The sequence below is a fragment of the Gambusia affinis genome, linkage group LG21 (assembly GCF_019740435.1).
Source record: "Gambusia affinis linkage group LG21, SWU_Gaff_1.0, whole genome shotgun sequence".
Taxonomy (NCBI): Eukaryota; Metazoa; Chordata; class Actinopteri; order Cyprinodontiformes; family Poeciliidae; genus Gambusia; species Gambusia affinis.
This window is the reverse complement of record NC_057888.1, coordinates 20,498,759-20,511,167: the sequence shown is the minus strand read 5'-3', so window position 1 is coordinate 20,511,167 and position 12,409 is coordinate 20,498,759. Positions and strand designations below refer to the sequence as shown.

General features: G+C 42.9%; 1 protein-coding gene across 8 annotated transcripts in view; it reads left to right on the top strand.

Annotated features, from left to right (window-relative positions):
* arhgap12b (Rho GTPase activating protein 12b) overlaps window positions 1–11,726 on the top strand; it is a 60,517-nt gene extending 48,791 nt beyond the window's left edge. For 2 of the 8 annotated variants that reach the window (XM_044104434.1, XM_044104442.1), the window contains 13 exons: window positions 929–1,003; window positions 1,747–1,808; window positions 2,127–2,208; window positions 2,364–2,471; window positions 5,276–5,380; window positions 5,466–5,564; window positions 5,648–5,750; window positions 6,539–6,658; window positions 6,736–6,834; window positions 7,592–7,669; window positions 7,762–7,896; window positions 9,338–9,443; window positions 10,646–11,726. In XM_044104434.1, the coding sequence (XP_043960369.1) occupies window positions 929–1,003; window positions 1,747–1,808; window positions 2,127–2,208; window positions 2,364–2,471; window positions 5,276–5,380; window positions 5,466–5,564; window positions 5,648–5,750; window positions 6,539–6,658; window positions 6,736–6,834; window positions 7,592–7,669; window positions 7,762–7,896; window positions 9,338–9,443; window positions 10,646–10,820 (1,347 nt within the window). In that variant the 3' untranslated portion in view covers window positions 10,821–11,726. The remainder of the gene's footprint in view (window positions 1–928; window positions 1,004–1,746; window positions 1,809–2,126; window positions 2,209–2,363; window positions 2,472–5,275; window positions 5,381–5,465; window positions 5,565–5,647; window positions 5,751–6,538; window positions 6,659–6,735; window positions 6,835–7,591; window positions 7,670–7,761; window positions 7,897–9,337; window positions 9,444–10,645) is intronic. The other 6 variants (XM_044104435.1, XM_044104436.1, XM_044104439.1 and 3 more) reach the window with 6 other exon arrangements.
* Window positions 11,727–12,409: the final 683 nt, after the last annotated feature.

Here is a 12,409-nt window from a genome sequence, read left to right as displayed (position 1 = left end):
ATCCAACTTTAACAGTTCCAAACTGACTGTTTGTATTTAGTAAATCCAGAACAGATCCCCAGGAAGAATAATAATATTATTTCCAAATTTTAAAAAGTTGCTTTTTATTTATTTATTTATTTATTTATTTATTTATTTATTTATTTATTTTCTGTTTTATTTTTCAATTTTCTGCTGTATGATATGCTGTTGGGTGATGTTTTAATATTGTTGAAAATTTGTTCCCAATAAAGGCTAAATAAAATAAAAATCTGCCCAAATTAAGAATACTGGTTCCTGTAGCAGCTACTAGTCAAGGTATAAATCAAAGCAAAGTAGCGTAAACAAACATTTCACCCCTGGAGGCTAAACTGTAGCCTCGGCTGTTAGTATTCAGTTCTTCGTTTTCTACAACTGATGCTGGTTGGTCATTGAGTGCGATGAAGTTAAACAGTTCCTTGGTAATCTCTTTAGCTTTCATGTTGCGCGGTGGATGTTTACCTTGTGTTTGGAATGACTCCAGACAGGATTCCTGATGGCTCCTTCTTGCCCGTTTGCCACCTGGTTAAATAGATCAGGCTTTTTATTGTGGGCCCTTTATTGTGGACAAGTAGTGCAACCAGTTGCGCTACTGGTTGTGTTCAGTCTGATATTAATGGCTCATTCATTCTAATTCAGTATTTTTCAGAACAAGGATGAATTCAGGCTCTGCAGCAAACATGATTGACTTGCTTAATAAAGCCTTACACAGAGTAAAAGCACATTCTCTCTCTCTCTCTCTTACTTCACATTGTTTCACTTAAAACCCTAACCTTCCTTTTCTTTACCCTGAATAACGAGTCGTGATTGTCCTCCAGGTTTTCTCATCCTCACTAACCTCAAACCATTCTGTCTTCTAGTCGGTTGCTAGTTTTCTAGCCTCTCATCAGGTTGTGCCTTGTGTTGGTAGGAGTGTGCATCGGCGCCCAAGCAGAGCTCTCCAGACTCTGACTCCTGCCCATCATCTCCTAAACACCCTTCAACCGTTAGTATCCCCCGCTCCCACTGCATGCTACATCTGCTCTCACTGCTTTTGTTCACTGGATTTACTCTCACTACTCTCCTCTACTGCATGCCACATCTCTGCTCTAATCCAGGCTAACATCATCTCTTAATCACTTAATGGCTTCTTCTACTCAAACAAACTATAGAGACAGGGAGAAGTTCTGTGTGAAAGGAGCCATGAGAAACATCTACAGCGCCCTCTACATTACTTCTGCTTCTTAGAGCAGTTGTGGTTTGATGCTCCTTGTCGTTAATAATGACTTTCACTGTCTTTCACTGCAGTCCCAGACTGATAGATGTCAGTGACTCAACTTTAATAAATAACCCTATAATTTTAATAACTGTTGTTTGTATTTCCTCTGGTTATGGTGGATCATTATAGTGTGGAATATAGAGACCGGTTTCTGTTAAATGAATTTTATTAAATGTCACCACAAAACTAGAGCTTCAAAGTTTAGAAATACAATAATTTTATGACAAATATTTTGCCCTTAACTGTACATTTTGCTATTCAGTCCAAAATATACATTTAGTCCTTCTTTTTGATGAGCACTCAGTAACTCAGCCTTATTTAAATGCTGCCATCTGCTGGTAAAAATCAGACATGACATGCCTCGCCAGCAGCTTGAAACCCTGCATGCTTTTGCTTTGCTTGTAAAGCATCAGGTCATTTATCTGGTCAACATTCACCGGCTTGAACTGTTTCTGTTTGTTCCTCTTCAGCCCTCGGAGAAGTGTGGAGTCCTTAATGTCACCAAAATCACGGAGAATGGAAAGAAGCTCAGGTTGGACACAAGTGTTTGTTTCCCAGAAAAGTATTCAAAAGTTTCTACTCCCTTTGAACTTTCTGATGTTCTGTTGTGTTACAACCACACATTTGTATGGACTGCGTTGGGGATTTCATGTGACGTGGGGAAACGTGGAAGAAGAGACCACAGAGCTAATTAAAAGGCCTGCTTATCATCCTGGAACAGCCCAGACAGGCGGTGACGGCATCATGTTAAGTTTGGTGGTTGTGGCATAACAGAATGCAGCAGAGTTCAGCGGGTGTGAATACTATTGCAGGGCAGAGTACCATACTGTGCTGTTGTTTTGTCTGACAGGAAGAACTGGACATCTTCCTGGACCGTGCTGCAGGGTTCCTCCCTCCTGTTTGCCAAGGGCCAGGGCGCCAGCACCAGCTGGGTACGTAACCGTCAGCTCACCCCAGCGGCTCCCTGGCCGTTCATCTCCGTGACAACGCTCTCCTGGTTCTCTCTGAGTAATCACCTGTCTTTTGAGCCGTCTGTTGCTGTGCAGTGTCGTCTGTTCATGCCTCTCCTCTCCTCTCCTCTCTGAAGTCGTACTACCGCAGCGGCTCCATCCCGGAGCTGCTCCTCACTCTCCTTAGCAGCTGGAAGCGCTCGGTCAAGCCCCGCCCTGCCGTCTCCTATGTGACGGCTGTTGCCGTATGTCCCTCCCACCCCCATCTCAGCATGAATTAGCGCCTCCTTGTGTCCTCCTTAGTGTGTCATGGCCCCCTCCCTAAAACAGATTAATTTGTGTGTTTGAGGCCCTTGGCTTTCTCTCATTTGACTGTGATTACCCAAATGCATTAAAACAACGTGAAAGAGCCCTACAAGGCATGCAACACCTGTCTAACCTTAGTGTGAAGCGCAGTGGCTCTTAATGGCATCTATAAAGTGTCTCCATATGTGATGGGACAAACATCCTTCATGGTTCGTGCAAAACATACAAACCTCTACCAGAGGAACGTCCACATCCTTCAACTGATGCTCTTTTGATTCAGTTTCAGCTTCCAGTTCTCTTGAGTGTTCAAGTGATGAATTTGAGATTTTCCTCAAGATTGCTGTCTTGTACAATGCAACTACAAAATGAGAGAATAAAAAGGAATCAAAAACTCTTTATATTGAAGTATTGGTCAGGAGTATTCTTCCAGTGTGGGGTTTGCACCGATCGATCTGCTCCAATTTTCTTGATTTTGAGTGATTATCCAATAAGTACATGAAAAACCAATCTTATCCATTGATCTTATCTACCCTCAAAATCAGTCACTGTTCCCTATTGCTCTGCTATGAGAGAGGATGGACTAACAGACCCCGCCCACCAGCTCATATCAACATGTTTAACAACAGTCACCCTAATGTTGCCAACTCAGCAACTTGGTTACTATATTTAGCAACTTTTCACACTCTCTAGCTGAATAAGATTGGAAGATTGAAGGTGTATTGTGACTGTAAAAGGTCTGACTGTGTTGGTTAGAAAAGGTTTATTGGCCAAAATCGGAAGGCCTTTTAATGATCAGTGATCAGCCTGAAAACTGCAATCGGTCCACCTCTACAACACACCACAGTGAAACATGGTGGTGGCAGCATCATTATCTTTGCTTACAATTGACAACAAGCTGGGTTTTATGTTTTTAACAAAGCAGGGAAAGGTATGAACAGTTCCACACAGCAGTCAAAGCTCTCAGGTGTCTCCTTCAAAGATGAAGCAGAAGATGGAATACACTTGAATTAAAGTATGGAATGGCCTAGCCAAAGTCTGGTAAATTAGTGAGATCTCCAATAGAGAGATGTGGACAGGATGTCCTTAAACTCGGATCTAGAACCGTTGAAGGTAGACCAGTGATGTCAAGTCAAAATGTGAGATTGTGCTCAACCAAAGCAGACTGAGAACTGAAACCGAGTCAGAAGGTTCTTCTATACAGCATCAGTTAAAGGGAAGCAAGTTAATTAAAACAACTTTTTTATATCCATATTTTTATTATTTTAATAAGATTTGGTTGTTTTTTGTAAATTGTATTGGGAAAACTGTTTGTAGACGTTTAAGGTGGTTTATCTTAATCTCATTTATTTAAAGCACACGAACCTGGTATTTGAACAGCAGTGTTTGCTCTTAAAAGCCACTTCACCCGGTCACTAAAGCTCACTGGTCATGCTTTGGTTCAGGAGTTACTGGAATAAAGCAGAGAAAAAAACCCCTGCAGAGATTTTCTCTTGGCTTCTGGTGTCATGTTCAGTGAACGGTTTCTGCAGATGGAGACCAACAGTTGGCTTGATACTCGGCGCTTTGGAAAAGTATTCACACCGCTCAGACTTTTCACATTTTGTCACCCTTTCACAACGATATGTAGTCAAAGCAGTGCATCATTGAGAAGTAGGAGGAAGATGATGCACGGAATTAAAGCTTTTTCCCATAAGGACCATGAAAGTGCCAAAAAAATAACTTTTTTTTTCAAATTTGAGTAAATTGGTTTTTTTAATCTGCTCACCAATAAACTAAACAAGTAGTCTTATTTTGAAGGACAATAATCTGAAATGATATAGTCATGTAGAACCAAAGCATAGAAAGGAGACTCTAAGTTCACCTTAATAAAGTGAATATTTGTGGCCTATGAAAACAAAAAAATATATATTTTAATCAACAAAGGCAGGATTTATGAAAGTCTTTATTTAACAACAACAAAAAAAAACAAAAGTTGCATTTAACTAAGTTCAATTACTTAATTAAAATTAAACTTCGATACGATCATATTTGCTCTCCAAGTAAAAGTAGATATTGTGCTCCTACTTACTGTTAAGTTTAACAAAAACCAAGTAGCCTGATTATGGAAACCACTGACTCAGAAGTATCAGAGGAAAGGACTGGGAATAAAATATGTGGTACACTTTTCGGATTTGCAAGTGCTAAAAGAAAATAAAAGCCACTTCCCTCCCAGTTCACAATGTGCTCTGCTTTGTGTTGGTCTATAACAAATAATCCCAATAATACCCATTAGATTTTTTCCCTTGGAATGTGACAAAATGTAAAAAATATTTTAGGGCTGGGAATGGACTTGCAAGGCAGTGCAGCAGTGTAGAGCATGACGTATGCTAACAAACACTAACTACAGGTGGAAGACAGTTCAGTAGTAAAATCCCAACAGAAATTGATCTAATTTGTGAGCCAAATTATTAAATGCTTGGTGTTGTAGATTTTTTTTTCCCCCTTGACAGTAAAGGTGAATGTGAGATATGGAGGGAAATGTTGCTTTGTTTGTCCGGTAATGCAACGGTTAATGGTGTGCTTTTGCTTTCTGTGGAATGTTGAGCAGAAACGATACCCTGAGGAGCTGCATCCCATCTTGGACCCAAACTTTCCCCTAATCCTGTTTCTTTGCCTTTAACTGGACTAAATCCTGCCGGAAATGCTAACATGTTCTGTCATATCGCGCTTCGGCCTCATTCTGTATCCCAACTTTCTATTCCAGAAGTTTGGCAGCAACCAGTCCAAGCCCGAGTTCACGGTAGATCTGCGCGGAGCATCGGTGGAGTGGGCTTCCAAGGAGAAGTCCAGCAAGAAACACGTCATTGAGGTATCCGTAGCAGGACCCGTCAGATTCCACTTTCTCTTTTGTGTCTGAAATCCGGTTTTGACTTGCAACTGTTTCCCTCTTTCAGCTGAAGACCCGCCAGGGCATGGAGCTGCTGATCCAGTCCGAGATAGACAGCGTCATCAACGACTGGTACCGGGCCCTCATAGAGACCATCAACACTCATGTGAGCACTACTCATACCTGAATCTAGGTTTCAGTCGCAGTGAACACCGGCTCAAATAAAATCCGATGTCTCCTGTGGGCCAGGCGTGGGAGTCTGATGAAGCCATCGAGGAGGACATGCCCGAGTCTCCGGGAGCTGAGAAACAGGACAAAGAGAAGGACCATCGAGACTCCAAGAAGAACAGAGGTGAGTCGAACTGAAAGGCCCAGCAAGGTCGGAACGAAGTAGACCAAAGTCCACAAAACATACACAGTGTACATCATGTTGTTTTGTATGTATGTGTGGTTTACAACAGTATAGGAAGCAGTGAACATGGCAGAGAGGAGCTACTATTGCGAGTTCACAAGAAATAATGATTGATGAGCTGCAACATCTCATTTCTCAATGTTGTTGGAAAAAAAGCTAACAAAATGAAACACCCATCAGAACAGAACCAAGGAGGGAAGAGTTTGATGTTTTGGTCCAACTGTACGTACTTCCTCACTGCCTCTGACTATTCTCTTCAAAACTATCCATCCCACTCTGGCTGAAAAACCAGCTTCTTGGAAGTTGAGTAGTTGGGACTTTCTTCCGCATAAACAAACACACCCACAAAATTCTGATGGATCACACAGAGAGGGGGACAGAAAAGTTCTTGACAAGAAGAGGTGGACCATGTGTGGCAGAGAACAAAATTACAAAACTTTTGTCACACAACTGCGACAGTGAGAACCGATTTTGGTAGTTTGGCTCGACCAAGCAGAGCCCTTAAGACCAACGGGATTGTCCCGTCGTCTGAACACGCTGAGCAGCAGGACAGAAGGCGGGATAAACTCTCCACTGACTGAATATGTGTGAAAGCAACAGAAACCTTGTTTATGGTTCATTTCTTTAAATATCTTGTGCTAATATACTATTCTTTCTGATGTCAACTGCCCAAATGACAAACTGCTCCTATTGACACCATGTGTCCCCGCCCTCCTGTACATCCTCAGTGATGAAAAACTCCATCAGTATGGACTCATCGGACCAGAAAAAAACCAGGATGAAGCTGAAGAAGTTTCTAATAAGACGACCCACCTATCAGGCAGTCAGAGACAAAGGGTACATCAAAGGTGAGCATCCAGGATGCGTTCTCAGAACCAGCGTTCTCCACTTCCACCGCTACAAGCTACTGTCTGTCTCTCTACAGACCAGGTGTTTGGCTGCAGTCTGAGCAGTCTGTGTCAGCGGGAGAACACGTCGGTACCCAACTTTGTAAAGATGTGCATCGACCACGTGGAGAACACAGGTACAGGCATCTAGGACTAGAGCCTTAAACCATGCAGACACACACACACACACACACACAGTGCCACCTATAATTCATCCGACTGTTCCTTAATCTGTCTGCACCACACCTGGAGAGGAAGTATAACCTGTCTAGGGTGTAGTAATAGACATTTCTTTAACAGAAGTCAAAACAACAGAATTTACTTCTGACCTAGTAAGAATCCATTTTAACCTCTTTTCGTCCGTTATCCCAGTATGTTGAGTTAAAATATCGTCTAAAAAAACATACCTTCAATATGTGATATTTGTAACATTTATACAGCATCAGAGAACACACAAAGATCTAGTGGGTTGTTAGTATCTACCTTTTTCAACCTTCTACATTTCTCCTTCAGTTAAGAAGACATCCAGGTTTACACTCAGAAATGTTTTCATTCAGATAAAATGGTTATAAGCTGATTAAATAGACTCCAGCTTTGGGTTCTCCTTTAGTTTTTGCTCGATTGTATTGAAAGCAGAACTCTGCTGCTCTAGTATGACATCTAGTGGTGTTCTGAGGGAACATATGCTTGAAAGGTTCAGATGTCTCTGGAAGTCCATATTTCAAAGCCCACGCTTTCAGAACTTGTTGGACTGATTGGAGCAATCTGTTGACTTCACACAGAATGCTCCTGGATGAAGGAGTTTGCCGTTTCTCAGTTTCAGGACGAAAAGCAGATCAGTTTTTGAGTAGGTTCATCATGACCCACATTTTGCTCTTTCTCCCACCTGTGCAGGTCTCAGTGTTGACGGCCTGTACAGAGTGAGTGGGAACCTGGCGGTGATCCAGAAGCTCCGCTTCGCTGTGAATCACGGTAAGGCCTGGTGCGGCTCCACCGGACCTCTGGTGCATGCTGTGGAGAACCTGCCTGGGATCAGTGGCTTATTGATCGTCTCCTTGTGTCAGATGAGAAGGTGGACCTGAACGACAGTAAGTGGGAGGACATCCACGTCACGACCGGCGCTCTCAAGATGTTCTTCAGGGAGCTTCCTGAGCCTCTCTTCACATACGGCTCCTTCAACGACTTTGTGAACGCCATCAGTAAGTGACTTATAACGGCATCAGACACTCTGATGGGTGGTTTCACACCTCATAGTCCGGTACATTTGATTAAATTGAGGACCAGAAATACAACATGAGTTATATTTTCATGCTGGCACAGTTCGATTTCACACCGCAGTGTCACATCCTTTGAGAAACCCGCTTACCTCCTTGTCTGTGTTGGCGCTACACCAACCACCACTGAAGGAAACAATATGATAACTTCTGAAGACACAGAGTTCAACTTCCTTCTTCATGAAGTTTGAAACAAATGGAGTGTCATTGGTTTTCATGGTTGTAGGATTTCTTTTTTTCAAATGTTCCAAACAAATACTCTTCAACATGTGTGAGACATTGCTAGATATATGGGATTGTTTAGGTTGCATTTACCCAGAATGCCCTGCGCTGTAGTCCACTTCCTGCTTTTGGAGCGGTCTCTGGTTTGTTTGGCGTTCACATATGCATTTGAACCGCACCAGAGTTTATCTCAACTGAACTGAGGCCGAGGTTTTCAGACAGACCACAGTTCTGTTTTTTTAAGTCCGCAACAGAATTCAGTTATGCATTCAAAGCTGCGCAAACGAACCGGACTTTCTAGGCAGATGGAGTGGAGTTGGATTAAAGTGGACTAAACAGGGCTGGTGTGAACACACCCTCAGGGTCTTCAGCATATTTTCACCGTTCCTGAATATTTTCCCTTTACAATCTCAGCCGTCGTCGTATGTTTTTGGATTTTATGTGACTGACTGACAAAGTAGTTCATTATGTTAAGCACATTGCCAAGTACAATTCTGAAAAGTGTGGCTTGCATTAGGCTAAGTGTGGCTGCACATATACAGCTCACTTAGATTGGATGAGGAAAGATTCTGATTTCTGCACTTTGACTAGGCCACTCTAACACGTAAATATGCTTTGATCCAGCTGACTGTATGATTAGGTTGTTGACCTCCACCCCAGTTAAAGTCTTCATCAGGGTTTCCCTCCATCCAGCTCCACTGATCCTCTCATCATCTCTGACCAGCTTCCCCAAGCATGATGCAGCTAACACTATGTTCCACAGAGGGGGCGTGTTCTGGATAATTAATCATTAATTTACACTCAGGTGGATCTTATTTGCTAATTCGGTGATTTAGGAAGGGGAATGGTTGCACTGGAGTTTAATTTTGGGTATTAGACTAAAAGGGGGTTGAAAAGGTGCCACATTGTATGTGCAATTTTGAAAATCCTGGATTATTTTTCTTCTTTCTTTGTGTTGGTCAGTCAGATAACATTACAATAAAAAAAGATGGAACGTGACATTAGCAAGGTACATTAATCAGGAAAGAGCTGAACTCAGAACCGTTTATCCCTTTAATGACGTTTTAATTAGTAATGTACCCACAAGAGGGCGCATCTGAACTGTTTTTTCTTGTGTTTTTGTTTGTCCGTTTGTGTGCCTCAGAATGTTCTGACTATAAGCAGCGGGTGAATTCAGTCAAAGACTTGATCAAGAAGTTGCCAAAACCCAACCACGACACGATGCAGACCCTGTTCAGACACCTGCGCAGGTAAGCCCCGCCCCCACAGACCACAGCTACACCAGGAGTCCCGTCACCTGCTGAAAATAAGACGGCTAAACTCCCGCTGTTCCTCCTCTCATCACACACACACACACACACACACACAAGCAAACTGCAGCCGGTGTGTATTCTTAGCCCGGCGCAGCCACCGGCTACATCAGACGCTCACAATGACATTTGCTGCGTCCCAATTTGCATTTATATGGCGCTGTGTTTGCTGTAATTCAGCAGCTAGCAAGTAGGTGTTTCTCTATGAAATTTATGGCGTGACATTCAGCACATGAAGCGGATGTTTGCGTACATCGGCAGGCGGATTTAATTTGCCTTTTTTTCGCCTTCCATGAATATGTTATTGTTTTGAGCATCTGCATGCAGGGATGTAGATTCTATTTAAAAAAAGGCTATTATGCTTTTAGCCTGCAGCGCTCCGGAGTGTTTCTTTGCCTCCACGCTCCATCTAAAGCCCTGAAGCTGTGTGTGAAGGGAGCCATGTTGTTTTTCTACATAAATCTAAACTAAACCCAGAGAACCGTCAGACAGATTCACTTAAAGCCACTGGAGACAAATCTAATTTCTATATTTGCTCCCGTTCTAACCATTGATGCATATCACTGCATTGGACGTTACATGATTGACTTGTGCCCCACACAGGCTGTGGATTAAGTGGTGCGACCCACACTCCAACTGTCTGACAGATCATCAGTAGAGCAGGCCTTTAAAGGAGCCAGACAAGCACCGCTGTGTTCACATGACCGCTTATTAATAATCACAAAATAAACATCATGCCTGGAAACATAATACTGCAACAGTGTTTTCAGATTTGTATTTTTTTTTTCGTGTGGGGAAATGTTTTTTTGTGTTTTCCTCCTGTTGCACTTAAACGTAATCGTTGCCCTGTCAGCTAGCAGAGTTGTTGTAAGTCGGTTGCCATGGTAACGAGCGTGAGTGGAGATGAAAGTGGACTCATGGATCGAGAAAAAGCAGATTACAGGCGGTTTTGATCTACCTTTTTTTTTTTACCAAACCTAATTTTTCTTTTCTGTAAAATTTCTCGGAGTTGAATAAATGACAAAAACTGGACTAATTACCTGGTTTAATACATGGTGCTGAAGGTGCTAGCAATAGCGGCTAATAGGTGACGACCAGCCCAGTGATGCATATGGATGGCTCTAACTCTTCTCCCTCTGCAGGGTGATCGAGCACGGAGAGGCCAACCGCATGACCACCCAGAGCGTGGCCATCGTGTTCGGACCCACGCTGCTGCGGCCCGAGACGGAGACGGGCAACATCGCCGTCCACATGGTCTACCAGAACCAGATCGTGGAGCTGATCCTACTGGAGTACGAAGGCGTGTTTGGGAGGTAGAAGAAGAAGAGCGTTGCCGGGTTTCCCAAACAGACTTCTGTCCCGTTTCCTGAACGACGCTGTGGACCAAGCAGCTGGGAGGAATAAAAAAAAGAAAATAATAATAACAGTTTACAAAAGTGTTGCACTTACTAAGAATCTGGGGATGAGTTTAGGAATAAAAATAGATGTATAGATGTTGCCCGTTTTTTTAATTTTTTTTATTATTTTTTTTTTTTTCAGTTGCCATTCCTGCTACAGGAGCGGGGGGTTGAGAGTAAGGCTTTCAGAGTGTTGCCGTGGTGACGTGTGGGCCGTCTGTGTGAGTCGGTGAATTTTGAGTGTTTACACTGGATCTTTGGTGGCCAGTCTTTGGAATCAGAACCGGCCACTCCGTGTTGAACTCCGGGTGGGACTGGATCAGGAAGGAGCTGGCATCATGTCCGCCTTTCAGAACCGGGTCAGTTCTGTGTGAGGGACTCGTTCTGTTTGCTTCTTAACAGTGTTAGCCATGAACTCTGCGGCCTCCTCCCGGACCGGACCGGACCGGACCGTCGCGTAGCGGAGCAGAGCAGATCTCCTCGTCGTTAAGCTAGTGTTGCAGCGGACGCCGTATGGATGCCCTCCAACACGTTGCTGAGCGTTTGTACAGAACATTGTTGTAAAAAAAAATAAAATAAATAAGGGGGGAAAAAAACTAGCGTCCCTGTGACTGAGGTGTGTATGCTTTGACAGTGAACCAGTGGAAGATTGTGAACTTAAATATAAAAAAAAAAGCATCAATTTTGAGTGGAAAAAGCGCTGATGGACTAGTAGTTCTGTGTGTGAGGTGTTTGTGCATGGTCAGCTGCACACTTTGAATGTAATTTTCCGGCTAACTGCTGTTTGTGAATTGCTATGTCTAATAAAAGAGACAAACTAAATGTGGGGGGTGTGTTGAAGCTGGTTGTTGGTATCGAGCTTGAAGTCTTTTCAATTAGTGGTGCACCAAGGAATCCGACTGCATGTCCTTCATTTTTGTTGATTAACCGATATGTAAACATGAAACCAATTTTATCCATCAGTCTCATCTTCCTCTGCAGTTCTGAGTGTCAGCGACAGCCCCGCCCAACACGTCTCCTCTGCACATGTGCGATTAAAAATTGTCACCCAACTATTGCCAAGTAAGCCACTTTATTGCTATTTTCAGCAACTTTTCAGACTTAAGAAATTTGTGCCTCTGTTTGGCATTTTAAAGATTGGTGATCGACCGTAACGATCACTACTTCTCACATCACCTCATCTTTATTATAAATGGACGGATCACAGTAGAAATGTTAAAAGTATTTTGAAAACTCTACATGTATATTGTGTCGTTCTTAAAGAGAAATTTGAGTTTTGCCAAAATATCGGCAGCTCTCTCCTCAGATGAGAAATGGATGCAAATGTCTGACGGGTCTCATGGCTGCGTTCAACGGCGGCAGCAGAGAGAAGGTGAGGAAGTGTTTAACCCTCAGTCAGCTCTGCCGCGCTCTCTCCCCCTCCGCTTTAATTACTTAATTGAAATAATCCACTCAACATGGAGATCCTGCTTATTGAATTGACTGATTCATCTTTCACATCCTAATCAA